General features: G+C 42.7%; 1 protein-coding gene across 2 annotated transcripts in view; it reads left to right on the forward strand.

Moving 5' to 3' along the window:
* Positions 1-16,490, forward strand: part of LOC116988057 (protein outspread-like) — a 298,795-nt gene that overhangs the window by 221,834 nt on the left and 60,471 nt on the right. For both annotated transcript variants that reach the window (XM_033044495.1, XM_033044494.1), the window contains exons 12-15: positions 482-571; positions 4,535-4,644; positions 5,573-6,134; positions 7,269-7,406. In XM_033044495.1, coding sequence (XP_032900386.1) covers positions 482-571; positions 4,535-4,644; positions 5,573-6,134; positions 7,269-7,406 — 900 coding nt within the window. The remainder of the gene's footprint in view (positions 1-481; positions 572-4,534; positions 4,645-5,572; positions 6,135-7,268; positions 7,407-16,490) is intronic.

The following is a 16,490-nucleotide window of genomic DNA, read 5'->3' on the forward strand; positions in this document are numbered from 1 at the left end:
TCTTAATAGATACATGTGCAGTGCCCTCCATAATGTTTGGGACAAAGACACATCGATTATTTATTTGCCTCTGTACTGCACAATTTGAGATTTGTAAGAGAAAAAAAATCACATGTGGTTAAAGTGCACATTGTCAGATTTTAATAAAGGCTATTTTTATACATTTATACAGAAAATGCTGGAAACACCAGGGAGCATGTGTGGAAAGAGAAACTATGTCAATATTTCACGTTTGATGTCCTTCCTCAGAACTGGAAAGGAAAGAAAATAAGTTTGTTTTAAGTAGCAGGTTTCAGAACCATTCTAACATCTGATCGAACAAAATTAGGATTTACGTCTGAAGATTATCTGACACGATTGTAGTGTTTAACTATTGAGGCAAATACATAGGCCTCCTCTATTTGGATATCATTTTATATTAGAAGGATCTTGGAAATTGATTTCTAGATCTCTGTTGATAACCACTCTGTTTATCCCCCAGGCATCAGATCTCGATGGTGAAATTGATTTATCTGCTTGCTACAACGTAACTGAATATCAAGTCCAGAGAAATTATGGCTTTCAAATTCATGTAAGTTTTAACAAATTTGAATGATACTAGAATGCTAGTCATTACATTATTTAGATGATGTATTATTTAAATTATATGTTGCAGCTCTTAATCTTTTTTCTATGACTCGCATCAATATTGATTTTTACGGACGTTAACTTCTCTGCTAAAACTTTGTGTATTATAGAATCATAGATCTGAAATTGACTGTTTTGTGGCAAAGATTAGTAATTAGCTCCTCACTTACCTATTGGTAATGATAAAACACAATTCAGTTTGAAATTCATCTTGGCTTAATGAAGGTGCTTGTGGTCCAAGGCTGTCAAGTTTTCAGTAAATTTGAATGAAATATTAAAATATTTAAATTAAAAATGAAAGTACTTGAAGTGCTACCAAACAATTATCTGTGTGTTAAATAGCCACTGCAACATTTGTATAGAATGTCACCTCAGTACTTTTTTTCATCTAGTGGTTCGGCAGGGCTCAGTGCTGGGACCGCAGCTATTTAAAATATACATTAATGATTTAGATGAAGGAATTAAAAGTAACATTAGCAAATTTACAGATGACACAAAGCTGGGTGACAGTGTGAACTGTGAAGAGGATGCTATGAGGATGCTGGATGACTTGGACAGGGTGGGTGAGTGGGCAGATGCATGGCAGATGCAGTATAATGTGGAAAAATGTGAGGTTATCCACTTTGGTGGCAAGAACGGGAAGGCAGATTATTATCTGAATGGTGTCAGGTTAGTTAAAGGGGAAGTACAGCGAGACCTGGGTGTCCTAGTACATCAGTCACTGAAAGTAAGCATGCAGGTACAACAGGCAGTGAACGTAAGCATGTTGTGAAAGCTAATGGCATGTTGGTCTTCATAACAAGAGGAGTTGAGTATTAGAGCAAAGAGGTTTTTATGCAGTTGTACAGGGCCCTGGTGAGACCTCACCTGGAGTATGTGCAGTTTTGGACTCCAAATTTGAGTGTAACGTAGGTTCAGGACGTGAATTCCCAGGATGGCGGGACTACCATATGATGAAAGAATGGAGCGTCTGGGCTTTTATTCACTGGAATTTAAAAGGATGAGAGGGTATCTTAGAGAAACATATAACATTATTAAGGGATTGGACAGACTAGATGCAGGAAACATGTTCCCAATGTTGGGGGAGTCCAGAACCAGGGGCCACAGTTCAAGAATACGGGATAGGCTATTTAGAAATGAGATGAGGAAAACCTTTTTCACACAGAGAGTTGTGAATTTGTGGAATTCCCTGCCTCAGAAGACAGTGGAGGTCAATTCTCTGGATGCATTCAAAAGAGAGTTAGATAGAGCTCTTAGGGCGAGTGGAATCAAGGGGTATGGGGAGAAGGCAGGAATGGGATACTGATTGTGGATGATCAGCCATGATCACATTGAATGGAGTTCTTTGAGGGAGTTAATAACAGGGCTGACAGAGGGGAGGCTGTTGATGTTGTTTACCTAGATTTTCAGAAGGCTTTCGATAAGGAGTCGCACGTCAGGCTGCTAGGGAAGATGAGAGCCCATGGTGTTAAAGGGAAGATATTAGCATGGTTAGCGGGTTGGCTGGAAGGCAGAAGGCAAAGAGTTACAATAAGAGGCGCCTTTTCAGGTTGGCTGCCAGTGACTAGTGGATTTCCGCAAGGGTCGGTGCTGGGGCCACTTCTCTTCATGTTGTATATTAATGATTTGGGTAAGGGGATTGAAGTCTTTGTGGCCAAGTTTGCAGATGATGCTGAGATAGGTGGAGAGACAGGCAGTGTAGAGGAAGCAAGGACTCTGCAGCAGGTTAGGAGAGAATTGGCAGATGAAATTCGGTGTAGCAAAGTGCGGAGTCATGCATTTTGGTAATAAGAATAAATGCGTAGATTAATTTCTAAATGGAGAGAAAATCCAGAAATCGGAAGTGCAAATGGACTTGGGAGAGCTGGTGCAGGACACCAAAAAGGTAATTTGTAAGTCAAATAGGTAGGAAGAAATGGCAATTCAATGCTAGCATTTATATCAAGAGGACTGGAATACAAAAACAGAGATGTCATGGTGAGGCTCTATAAGGCACTGGTCAGGCTGCATTTGGAGTACTGTGAGCAAATTTAGGCCCCATATCTGAGGAAGTACGTGCTGGCTCTGGAGAGGGTCCAGAGGAGATTTAAGAGATTGATTCCAGGAATGAGTGGGTTAGCATATGATGAGTGCTTGACAGCACTGGGCCTCTATTTGCTGGAGTTTAGAAGGTTGAGGGGGGACCTCATTGAAACTTACAGAATAATGAAACACATAGAAAGAGTGGATGTGGAAAGGATGTTTTCACTGATGGGAGAGTCTCGGACCAGAGATCATAGCCTTAGAGTTAAATGGTGCTCGGTTAGAAAGGAGGTGAGGAGGAACTTCAGTGCTCCAGCCAGCCACGTAATGGGCCGCCGAACCGGAGACTCTAAAACCTGCCTAAAGAGATATAACCCTGAAACAAAATACCCGAAAACACTAAGGTCAGACCTTATCCGTCCCAATTCAATATTTGTTAACAAGTAATGGTGAAAGTACACAAAGTTCTATGCCATGTGGCCAGGCCTTCCTCAGCTCACACCAGCAGACTGCTCACAAATCAGGGTCTACGAAGAAGAGAGAGAATCCTGGGAAACTCTGGTATTTAAGCTTCAGATGAGTCACCTGTCACCTGACGTAGCTTGGCCAATCGGGTACAGGAGCCTTTTAACCCCTTGATTCCAGACTCACAGCCACGAGGCCTGTACTCGGGAGAGAAACAGAGAAAGGTAAGTACATAGCATTCACCAGGGGGGGGGTGTAAAGAGAAAACATTAAACATAATTGATTTTGCTGGTCGTAATTAGTAATTTACATCTGAAATACAATTTAGCAAAACAATTGTTACTGTCTAATAAGGCTTTGGATATCTTGTGCAAATAGTTAGTTCTGGGATAACTTTGTGAATAAGGATAACTTTAAGGGCTTTAATTAAAATTCAAATGGGAAGCAGCAGAATTATTGCATTGCATAAAGGGTGTGAACAATGAAGTATGGCCAGGGACCCACATGAAGTGTACATTAACAGATAAAAAGATTGGCTCTACGATGATAGAAACATAGAAACATAGAAATTAGGTGCAGGAGTAGGCCATTCGGCCCTTCGAGCCTGCACCGCCATTCAATATGATCATGGCTGATCATCCAACTCAGTATCCCGTACCTGCCTTCTCTCCATACCCTCTGATCCCCTTAGCCACAAGGGCCACATCTAACTCCCTCTTAAATATAGCATGATGAACTTTGTACTCACAGTGATAGTGAAGAACAATAGGAAAAAATCAATGTGGTGAGGAGAAAAACATTGGAGGTCGGTATATAAGATTCATGGCAAAGTAGAATTTCATCACTGAACAAGAGATTGAATATTTATCATATGACAAAGAGATATTAAGGAGAAAGAACGCTTCATGAAGCAAGAGGCCCTTCAAGAAATACTAATGTTAAAAAATCCTATAAATACAGCAGTTCTTCAAAATATATATATTTTTTGCATGTTATTCACATGCTGTACTTACAATATATGAGGTAAATAAAAAACCTACTGAGATCCAAAAGTGTAATCTAAATATTATGGTCCATATTATGGTTTCTGCTTCGCCCGCCACATACACCAGGATGAGGGGTGATGATGGATGTTGGCACCCCTCCCTGGTATGAAACACAAATGGCACTTTACATAGGAATACTGGGACTGATATATCCATAGCAACTTAATATGCAAAGTCCAGTTCCACAACAATTGAAACCTGTGATTAAGTTATCCCCTATCCCAAGGAGCAGGATGGCACGCAGTCAAGTTTGCAAACTTTCAAATAATGTTTTATGACATTTGCCATTCACTTCTCATCCCTAACATTTTATTAATTGGCATGCTAAGCTGGATTCATGAAATAGAGAATACAGATGTTTTTTACTTTTACAGACCCAGGAAGGTATGTTTACCCTTTCTGCAATGACTGCTGGTATTCGACGGAATTGGATGCAGGCGTTAATGAAAAACATCCGACCTTCAACAGCACCAGATGTTGCTAGGTAAGAATCTATTTGCATAGGTTCTATCATGTTTTGTAGACACAAGGAACTGCAGATGCTGGAATCTTGCACAGAACAAAAAGCGCTGGTGTAACTAAGAGGGTCAGGCAGCATCTGTGGAGGACACAGATAGATAACTATTTGGATCTGGACACTTCTGACTTGCAGTGGGAGGAAGAAAGCTGGACAAGAGGTGGGGATGGGACAAAAACCTGGCACGGTATAGTTGGATACATGTGAGAAGGGGTCCTGTTTGGCAAATGGGCGGACAGGCTAGAGAAGAAGAGACGAAAACTATACAAGGAAACGAAGGGGTATTGATAGGAAAGAAGAGGTTTGAAAGAGAACTGGGGTATGGGGCTGGCATAATGGAAGAATGGGTGTGCATTGGGGTCAAGAAAGAAGGAAGGGGAAGAAAAAAAAATGATGGGATGCGGTGTACCTAAAATTGAGGAATTCATTGTTCATACCATTCGGTTGTAACCTACCCAAGCAGAATATGAGGTGCTGTTCCTCCAGTTTACAAGTGGCCTAATTCTGGCAATGGAGGAGGCACAGGACAGAGAAGTCGGTATGGGAATGAGCAGGAGAGTTAAAATAATTACCAACGGGGAGATCCTACAGGCCTTGATGGACAAAGCGTAAGTCTTTGGCGAAACAATCATATAGTCTATGCTTGGTCTCGCCGATGATGAATACTATTATAGTGTTTTATATTGGGAAATTTTATAAGCTTATATGCTGTTCATTTTGAGAGACATTTGCAAATTTTGTATAGATGTGATTCCAAGCCTGATTTTGTGGTGCTTCAGCTTTCTTCCCACCTCTCCATTTAAGCTGTGCCATTAACGGAATTATTTACACAAAATAATTACATGTACCTTTTGGGCGTGTTAAAGAATCTCAATTCTATTTCTTCTTTTATCAGTTTGCCAGAGGAACATTGTGCTGTGATGCTTCCAGATACAACACAGCATTATGATAGCAAATCAGATTCTCCATCATCTGATACATCTTCTGTGGATAAAGAGACAGGGCAGCGAAAAAGCCGCGCACGTGAAAGGAGGAGAGAGGGAAGATCAAAAACCTTTGATTGGGCAGAATTTAGGCCAATTGCACAAACATTGGCACAGGAAAGAGCAGCAAAGTTAGATTTATATGACAGCAATTCGGAGAGATTCGGTTCACCTCCAACAGATCTGAACGAATGGGAACGGACTAAACGGCGTGAGGAACGTAGAAAAAGATACGAGGCTGTGGCTGGTGCAGCGGGTCCAAGTTCAGGTGATGCAAGCAAGATAGAATTTGAATCAGTCAGTTCCTCACCACCACTGGATCAGAAGCAGAGGGTGCACGATGAAATTGAAGAGCACTGGCAACAGGTAGAACGGACCCCTCTCCGGGAAGAAAGGCGGGTTCCCCTGGCAACCGTGTTTCCAAGTTCACAGATGTCACAGATTGATAAGCTGCTGGAAGCCCATACAAAAGAGGTAATAAAAATGTATATTATTCCCTTAAAATGCATGGGTGGTTAGTTTCTAAATACAACATTTTACATTCACATTCTCTTTACACTCGAGCAACAATATATATGGTTGCCAGTAGTATGACAAAGAACTGGAATCAAAGGAACAAAGTGTTTGGGGCAGGAGATGCCAAGCGGGTGATTTCCGGTGCAAGTTAGCAGATGGCGGAATGTTGGTTACACAGCCTGAGAATTTTAATGACAAGTATTACATCAGTGGGAGACAACATAAATTTTACGGGTAGACACAAGATGCTGGAGTAACTCAGCGGGTCAGGCAGCATCTCTGGAGAGAAGGAATGGGTGACATTTCGGGTCGAGACTCTTCTTCAGACTGATGTCAGGGAAGGGGGCGGGACAAAGAATGAATGTAGTCGTAATAAGACTAGTGGGAGAACTGGGGAGTGTCCTCAGCAGAGGCCTCACCTTTGTTCCCATCCGCCCCCACCTCAACAAGTTCCGGGTCCGCCACGATGTAGAGCTCTTCTTCCGTCGCCTCTGTGCCTTTTTCTACAGATGGGTAATTTTCTTTGTAACCCATTCTCCCCACATTCCCCTCAAATCCTACATTGATTCTACAACTCACATATACACTAGGCAAAATTTATAGTGGTCAGATAACTTACTATCCTGCACATTTTTGTGATTCAGGAGAAAACCAGTGACGTGAAGGAAATGTTACACAGACAGAACCAGAAGTCTGGATTTAACCCAGTCATTGGAAAGCACAAAATGACGGAGTAAAGGGCCTGTCCCACTTGGGCATCATTTGCAGGTGGTGCGCGAGGATTTTGAGCATCACAAAATCCTGGGGCGCCGTGCGTGACTGCCTATGCCACTACGTGCCAAACAATTTTTAAGATGTCGCGTAAATGATGCGCAAATGACGCTCAAGTGGGACAGGCCCTTAACTCAGCGGTTTAGACAGCTTCTCTGGGGAAAATGGATCGGTGATGTTTCAAGTCTGGACTCTTCTTCAAATAGTTGTAAGGCAGCAGCTATATCACTATATACCAGAGCCTTAGCTTCAGCTAAATCATTGCAAATGTGTAAAATATTAGTGAAGACTTCTATAAACTATGATTCATTGTTTCCACAGCTTGAAGAATTGAAAATCCAGTTGGACCATTGCAAGCAGGAATTGGTAGAGTCTCAAAAGTACAAATTGGAGCTGGAAGCCCAGCTGAAGGCTAGCTTAGAACGTGAGCAGCAGGTCCGTTCAGGTTATATCTCCCAGGTAAGAGAAAAAATGTATTGTTCTATACAGGCATGTCCCCCTTTTGACATGTAGAAACTGCTACCCTTCCTTACAATCCCCTTGCATGTTTTGTGAACTGACAACTTAACATTTTTTTTAATGCATGGACTGCTGCATGAAACATGAAGAATCATTGGTGCTTTTATACCATTATTAGCAGTTTATAATGTTAATGGAGCAATATAGCAGCAGTAAAGTATAATGTGGAGGAGAAATAGAAGTATTTCAGTAGTCAATAAGTTTCAGAGATAAACAACCAAATAAAATCCGTGGCAATTAGAAATTAGTTTTCAGATGCAAAACTATCACTTTCTAACAAACAATGAATTGTATTCAAAACAAAGTGCAAAATGTTGGAAATATGCTGTTAGGTTAGACAGCAGATTTTACATTCCATGTCAAACCCCTTTCAACAGAACTTAAAATTTGAGAACAAAACATTTTTTGATGCAAAGCAGGAGGAAAGATGAGAACTGCATAGTTTATGATAGGGAAGAATGAGGATTATGGAATCACAAAAGTGATGGTGGAGTACAAAGTGGGTGATAATGGGACAAGTAAATAAAAAAAAGTGTAGAGTAGGTATAAATGGGAGTTACGTAATTATCTGAAAGTCACATTTTTTTGTGCTGGAAGTCTAAATTAAAAAAACACTAAAAATCCTGGAAATACTCAGTAGATCAAGCCACATATGTGGGAAAAGAAACAGTGTTGCAGTTTAAAGTTCAAGATCCTTTGTCAAAATTGCAAAAGAGACACAAGAAGCTCTTTTAACCTGCCGAGAGGATATGGGAAGTCACAAAAGGACACAATGTGCTGGAGTAAATTACAATTCAGGCAGCATTTCTGGTGAACATGGATAGGTGATGTCTCGGGTCGAGACCCTTCTTCACACTGAGAGGTCACCCTGGTTTCAACCTATCAGAAGTATCTGAGCAAAGAAGATCTGCAAGATTTTTATATAGAGAGTGACGAGTGCCTGGAACACGTTGCCAGGAGTGGTGATGGAGACTGATATAATACTGGCACTTCAGAGGCTTTTGGATAGGCACATGGAAATACAGGAAATGTAAGGATATGGATTGTGCAGGCAGAAAAGATAATTTTAACTTGGCATCATGTTTGGCACGAACATTGTGGGCCGAAGGGCCTATTCCTGTGCTGTACTAACCCAGGTTCTATGTACCCCTCCCACCCTTTTTTTGTCTTTTTATTCTGACGAATTATGAAACATTTACTCTGTTTCTCTTACCACAAATGTGACCAGACTTGATGAGTGTTGCCAGCATTTTCTGTTTTTGTTTTGTTTGAAATTGTTCTCATTTGAGTCCAAAGCCTATAACCTGCTTGCTTGAGAGGGCGGCTGATCCTAGGGGCATTGCACTTCATTGGAAGTCATGAAGTCAAGAATCCAGTTGAAGAGGAGGGTGCTGAGTACTAGGTCCAGGGGTTTGAAGATGTTTAGTTGGAATTATGGTGTTGACGGCAGAGCTATAGTCATAAATAGAAGGCTATTGTCCTTGATATCCAGATGTTCCAAGGATGAGTGCAGAGTCATTATCCTGTTGCGGATGTAAGCAAATTTTCTGAGAATCAAGGCTACCTGGGAGGCTGAAGTTGATGTGCGACATGCCCAACCTCTCGAAGTACTTCCTGTGACGAATATCAGAGCCGCCATATGATAGTTATTAAGGCACGCTATGTTGCTTTCTTTGGCACGTGGATGATAGTAGTGGTCTTACAGCAGGTGAGAATCAGAGATTGGCATAGAGAGAGATTTAAAAAATGTCTATAAATACTCCTGCTGGTTTGACTGTGCAGGTTCTGGTGCAGCTAGGGACTCCATCTGGGCCTGTCGCACAGTAGGAGGTACTCCCCTTCCAGGAAGGCTGATCTGACATCAGTGACAATGGCCATAGGCACAGGTGTACCCAAGTATGTTGGGGCGGTTGACGCATTGCACCCGTATAAAAATGTTCAGATTTTTATGAAGAAATTTCAATTTTGTTTAACAATATGCATAGAATAGTGCCTTCCTTTGTAGCTGATGAAAAGGTCAGTAATGACTGGGATCACAAATCGAATAGTAGAACAGTTGACTTTCTAGTATTATTGCTGGGTAACAGCCTCTCGAATCCTATATCAGTTAGACCTGACATGGGATATGAGACCCATTTATTTTAATGGAAATACTCTTGGACAAGAGAATGTGAAGATGAGATTTTTAAAATTATGAGACTTTAACTTTGCAAGTGTTTTAATATGGTGTAAATGTCTTATTTTTCGTAATATATATATATATATATATACGAGACCAAGTGTGACCCGTTGGGCCCCGTCCCCCAATGGGGGGGGGGGCGGGGGGTGGGTGCGCAACGTCACATGGGAGGGCTGGTCCCCGAACGCGGTGTCGGCGCTCACCCCGGAGACAGGCGCTCACCCCGGAGCCAATCACTCCCATCAGCCATTCCCCCAATGTGACCCATTCGCCCAATGCAATAATCCACCACTCACCCATAGCCCCCAACTGTGCAGGCGCGGCTCATTTCCCCTCATCCTCCGACACTCCCCCTTCTCTTCACCCTCCCTCTTCTCTCCCCTCACCTCCACTCCCTCCTTCACCTGTCCCTCCCTCTCTTTTCCCCTACCCTCGGTCACTCCTTCCCACCCTCCATAACCCCTCTCCCCTCCCTACCTCCCTGACCCATTGGTCCCCGTTTCCCCAACGCAATATTCCACCACTCACCCACTTCACCACTCACCCGTTCCCCAATGCAACCCATTCCCCCAACGCAAGCAATCCTTCCCACGTTGAGGGCAGGCACATGCCGTCAGGGTAGGGATGGTAGGCAGAGCCTACCCTGACTAAAATTATAAAAAGGTAATTATTAAATATCAATAGAAAAGATTTCCAATTCATTGACTAAATTCAGTATTTTTTATTAAATGATTATTTTAAGAATCGATCTTAGGTAGGCAGAATTCTCCCGTGCCTTTCATCCGCAGTACATGTAATACGCGTAACTATGCAGGACTCGAAATTAGCGGTTGCCCGGGTGCCGATGGCAATCTACAGTCCCGCCGGGCAACCTAAAAGCCATGCCATTTTGCCCGGCTTGGCAAGCACCCGGGACACCTATCATTTAATTCTGAGCGGGCCCCCTCCCTATCTCTCTCTCTCTCTGTCACTCGCCTTCTCCGCCCGCCATCCGTGTCCAGGTCTCGGGTCTCCGCTCGGCATGGCAGGCTGCCCTACACATGCGCACTGCCACGGCCTGCACATCCTCCCCCTGCACATGCGCACAACCACGGCCAGCACATCATCGGCCGTGGTTGTGCGCATGTGCCGCCCTGCACATGCGCACTGCCACGACAACTGGTTGGCGTCGGCCACTTTCTCCCTCCCTTTGCATTGTGGGATATCTGGCCGCCATTGCTGGCCGGTTGCCGCCTCACCGCGACCGCTGAAAACCAACGCAGAATCACTGCCTGGAGCTGAAGTAACTCCCTGGAGTAACTCTTGCTTATTGGTTTCCTGGCCCTTCAAAAATATTCCAAATGGAATTTAAACTGGTGGACCCATCACCACCAAACTTCAAACTCTGAAAAATAACAGCCTATTGCATTTTATCTGTTTATTTATTGTGTATATATATGGTCTATGGTATATAGACACACTGAACTTTTATCTCCTGTTCTGTATTATGTTTACATATTCTGTTGTGCTGCAGCAAGCAAGAATTTCATTGCCCTATCTGGGACACATGACAATAAAACTCTCTTGACTCTTGACTTGGACTTAGCCAAAAAAGGGTTCTTGGGAAAAAAGAGCCACCTTAAATTTAGTTGCGTCTGGTTGGGTACCTATGGTAGGGTGAAGACTATTCCATGTTTAAATTCTGCGGGGGAACTCCATGGAGCAGCCAGCATGTCTGGATAGAAGAAATTGGGTGAAGTTTCGGGTAGAGACCCTTCTTTAGATTTCCTCTGGTTTTAGTGTTTTTAATTTAATTTAAAGATACAGCGTGGAAACAGGCCCTTCGGCCCACCGAGTCCACGCCGACCACCGATCACCCGTACACTAGTTCTATCCCACACATTAGCGACGTGAGTCAAGAGTGTGTTATTCTCTCACGTCCCAGTTAGAACAATGAAATCCTTACTTAACCATATAATAACCATATAACAATTACAGCACGGAAACAGGCCATCTCGACCCTTCTAGTCCGTGCCGAACACATAATCTCCCCTAGTCCCATATACCTGCGCTCAGACCATAACCCTCCATTCCTTTCCCATCCATATAACTATCCAATTTATTTTTAAATGATAAAAACGAACCTGCCTCCACCACCTTCACTGGAAGCTCATTCCACACAGCTACCACTCTCTGAGTAAAGAAGTTCCCCCTCATGTTACCCCTAAACTTCAGTCCCTTAATTCTCAAGTCATGTCCCCTTGTTTGAATCTTCCCTACTCTCAGTGGGAAAAGCTTTTCCACGTCAACTCTGTCTATCCCTCTCATCATTTTAAAAACCTCTATCAAGTCCCCCCTTAACCTTCTGCGCTCCAAAGAATAAAGCCCTAACTTGTTCAACCTTTCTCTGTAACTTAGTTGCTGAAACCCAGGCAACATTCTAGTAAATCTCCTCTGTACTCTCTCTATTTTGTTGACATCCTTCCTATAATTAGGCGACCAAAATTGTACACCATACTCCAGAATTGGCCTCACCAATGCCTTGTACAATTTTAACATTACATCCCAACTTCTATACTCAATGCTCTGATTTATAAAGGCCAGCACACCAAAAGCTTTCTTTACCACCCTATCTACATGAGATTCCACTTTCAGGGAACTGTGCACAGTTATTCCCAGATCCCTCTGTTCACCTACATTCTTCAATTCCCTACCATTTACCATGTACGTCCTATTTTGATTTGTCCTGCCAAGATGTAGCACCTCACACTTATCAGCATTAAACTCCATCTGCCATCTTTCAGCCCACTCATCCAACTGGCATAAATCTCTCTCTAGACTTTGAAACTCTACTTCATTACCCGCAACCCCACCTATCTTAGTATCATCTGCAAACTTACTAATCCAATTTACCACACCATCGTCCAGATCATTGATGTACATGACAAACAACAGTGGACCCAACACAGATCCCTGCTGCACCCCACTCGTCACTGGCCTCCAACCTGACAAACAACCATCCACCATTACTCTCTGGCATCTCCCATTCAGCCACTGTTGAATCCATCTTGCTACTCCACCATTAATACCCAACCATTGAACCTTCTTAACCAACCTTCCATGAGGAACCTTGTCAAAGGCCTTACTGAAGTCCATATACACAACATCCACTGCTTTACCCTCATCAATTTCCCGAGTAACATCTTCAAAAAATTCAAGAAGATTAGTTAAACATGACCTTCCAGGCACCAATCCATGTTGACTGTTCCTAATCAGACCCTGTTTGTCCAGATGCTTATATATATTATCTCTAAGTATTCTTTCCATTAATTTGCCCACCACTGACGTCAAACTAACAGGTCTATAATTGCTAGGTTTACTCTTAGATCCCTTTTTAAACAATGGAACAACATGCGCAGTACGCCAATCCTCCGGCACTATTCCCGTTTCTAATGACATTTGAAATATTTCTGCCATAGCCCCTGCTATTTCTACACTAACTTCCCTCAATGTCCTAGGGAATATCCTGTCCGGACCTGGAGACTTATCCACTTTTATATTTCTCAAAAGTGTCAGTACTTCCTCTTCTTTGATCCTCATAGTTTCCATAGCTACTCTACTTGTTTCCCTTACCTCACATAATTCAATATCCTTCTCCTTGGTGAATACCGAAGAAAAGAAACTGTTCAATATCTCCCCCATCTCTTTTGGCTCTGCAGATAGTTGGCCACTCTGACTCTCTAATGGACCAATTTTATCCCTCGTTATCCTTTTGCTATTAATATAGCGGTAGAAACCCTTCGGATTTACTTTTACCTTACTTGCCAAAGCAACCTCATATCTTCTTTTAGCTTTTCTAATTTCTTTCTTAAGATTCTTTTTACATTCTTTACACTCCTCAAGCACCTCATTTACCCCATGCTGCCTATAATTATTGTAGATCTCCCTCTTTTTCCGAACCAAGTGTCCAATTTCCCTTGAAAACCATGGCTCTTTCCGATTTTTACTATTTCCTTTCAACCGAACAGGGACATAAAGATTCTGTACTCTTAAAATTTCACCTTTAAATGTACTCCATTTCTCTTCCACATCTTTCCCATAAAACAAACTGTCCCAATTTACTCCTTTTAAATCCTTTCGCATCTCCTCAAAGTTAGCCTTTCTCCAATCAAAAATCTCAACCCTAGGTCCAGTTTTGTCCCTTGCAGCAGCACAACAGAATATGTAAACATAGTACTCTGTAAACAATGTTATAAATGAGAAAACAAAACTCCATACAGACAGCACCCATATTCAGGATCAATTCTGGGTCTCTGGCAATTTTAGGCCGCAACTTTATGGCCAATGTACTGCTCCATAGTCTTGAACTGAATTAAAACATATAGTAGCTGTAAAGCATAGCGTCACTTAGAGATTTAAGACTGAAAATGGATAGTTTCTTTTTTTTTAGTTACCAAAGTTATCAACATATAATTTTTTGTGTGTTGGAAAATAAAATATAGTGGCACAGCTGGAGGACTTGCTGCCTCACACGCCAGAGATCTGAGTTTGATCCTGGTCTCGGGCACTTTGCTGAATTTGCACATTCTCCCTGCAAGCATGTGGGTTTCCTCCCACATCCCTAAGACGCATTGGCTTTGTAGGTTAACTTGTCTGTAAAATTGCCCCTAAAGTGCAGGGAGTGGGTGAGGAAAGTGGGATAACAGCACTTGTGTGAATGGATAGACAAAAATGCTGGAGAAACTAGGCAGGTGAGGCAGCATCTATGGAGCGAAGGAAATAGGCGACGTTTCGGGTCGAGACCCTTCTTCAGACTGATGTGAGGGTGCAGGGGGGGGGGGGGGCGAAAGAAAAAAGGAAGAGGCAGAGACAGTGGGCTGAGGGAGACCTGGGAAGCGGAGGAGAAAGCAGGGACTACCTGAAATTGGAGGTCAATGTTCATGCAGCTGGGGTGTAAACTACCCAAGCAAAATATGAGGTGCTGCGCCTCCAATTTACGGTGGGCCTCACCCTGGCCATGGAGGAGGCCCAGGACAGAAAGGTTGGATTCGGAATGGGAGGGGGAGTTTATGTGCTGAGCCACCGGGAGATTAGGTTGGTTATTGCGAACCGAGCGGAGGTGTAGGGCGAAGCAATCGCCAAGCCTACGCTTGGTCTCATCGATGTAGGGCAGCTGACACCTAGAGCAGCGGATGCAATAGATGAGGTTGGAGGAGGTGCAGGTGAACCTCTGCCGCACCTGGAAAGACTGCTTGGGTCCTTGAATGGCGTCAAGGGGGGTGGTAAAGCGACAAGTGTAGCATCCATAAATTATTATATCTATATATATATATATGACTTGTGAATATGACTGTAATCATACAGAGTTAAGTATAATTATATTATAAAAATAACATATTGAATGTAATTGTGTGTGTTTTTTGAATGAGACTGCCGCAGAGGTCCTTTGCAAATGAGGGCTATTGCCTTTAACCTAAAAGAACCCCAAAAGTGTGGCATTGTTTGAGTATCTGTAGTTTGTGTGTGTGTCTGTGTATACCTGTCAAACGTGTGTCTGTAGATGTGTAGATGTAAATGTGTATGTATGTGTGGATGGATGTATGTGTGAATGGATGGATGTGTGTATGTGTGTGGATGGATGTATGTGTGCATGTATGTGTGCGTGCGGATGGATGTGTGTGTGGATTAATGTGTGTGGATGGATGTGTGCATGTGTGTGCGTGCAGATGGATGTGTGGATGTATGTGTGTGTGGTTGTATGTGTGTGCATGTATGTGCGTGCGGATGGATGTGTATGTGGATTATTGTATGTGTGTGGATGGATGTGTGCGTGCGGATGGATGTGTGCATGTATGTGTGTGTGGATGTATGCATGCTGATGGATGTGTGCATGTATGTGTGCATGCATGTATGTGTGCGTACGGATGGATGTGGATGTATGTGTGTGCGGATGTGTGGATGTATGTGTGGATGTATGTGTGCATGCATGTATGTGTGCGTACGGATGGATGTGGGTGGATGTGTGTGCGGATGTGTGTGAATGTATGTGTGTATGTATGTGTGCATGCATGTTTGTGTGCATACGGATGGATGTGTGTGTGGATGGGTGGACTGTCGCACTCTCATTCACTAGCACGCCATTATCGTAAGTAATTCACTAATTGTTTAAATAATTTGACCAAATAAACAGTGAAACGATCGACATTAAAATTAAACTTTATATAATCATTTATTTCGCCAATTTATTTACATTACATCTAAACTTCATCTGAATATTCTTCATCAGATTCCAAGTCTTTTGCAGTAATAGAGTTTCTGCAGTCAACACACTTACATAAATCTGTACATGACACACCAAGCTGACATGAGCATCTTCTTTTCCCTGTACTTGACTTCTCACAGCTTGTTTTCTTGAATGAACAGTTTGTTAATACTAGCAAGGTGCTTGGGGTTGGAGGCAGATCACCCCCAGTCAATGTCCAATTCACCACCTACCATTTTCCACTCATGTCCCTTTGGACTGGGAATTTGTGGAAACTGGTCCAGACATTTTGAATGTACAACAGCCTGGTAATTTGCTCTCATGACATGCTTTCTGAGAGAGTCTGCTGTTGGTGGAAGACGTGCCTCTGATTTTATTAACATAAGGATCAGGTTGCATCTAGCTTCATATACTGCAGTCAGGGTGCTCGACAGTCGCTGTTTGTTGACCATCACTCGTCATGGATCGAAGCAGTCTCTTTGGGGCCGGCTCATCTGCTTCACCATCAGGAACTGCCTCTTGAGGTGATTCACCTGCTTCAGGCTTTTCAGCGTCTTGAACTCCATTGAAAGAGGAAAAAGAAAACAGAAAAGGAATGAAAAGT

Source organism: Amblyraja radiata, chromosome 26, assembly GCF_010909765.2.
Source record: "Amblyraja radiata isolate CabotCenter1 chromosome 26, sAmbRad1.1.pri, whole genome shotgun sequence".
NCBI classification, from domain to species: Eukaryota; Metazoa; Chordata; class Chondrichthyes; order Rajiformes; family Rajidae; genus Amblyraja; species Amblyraja radiata.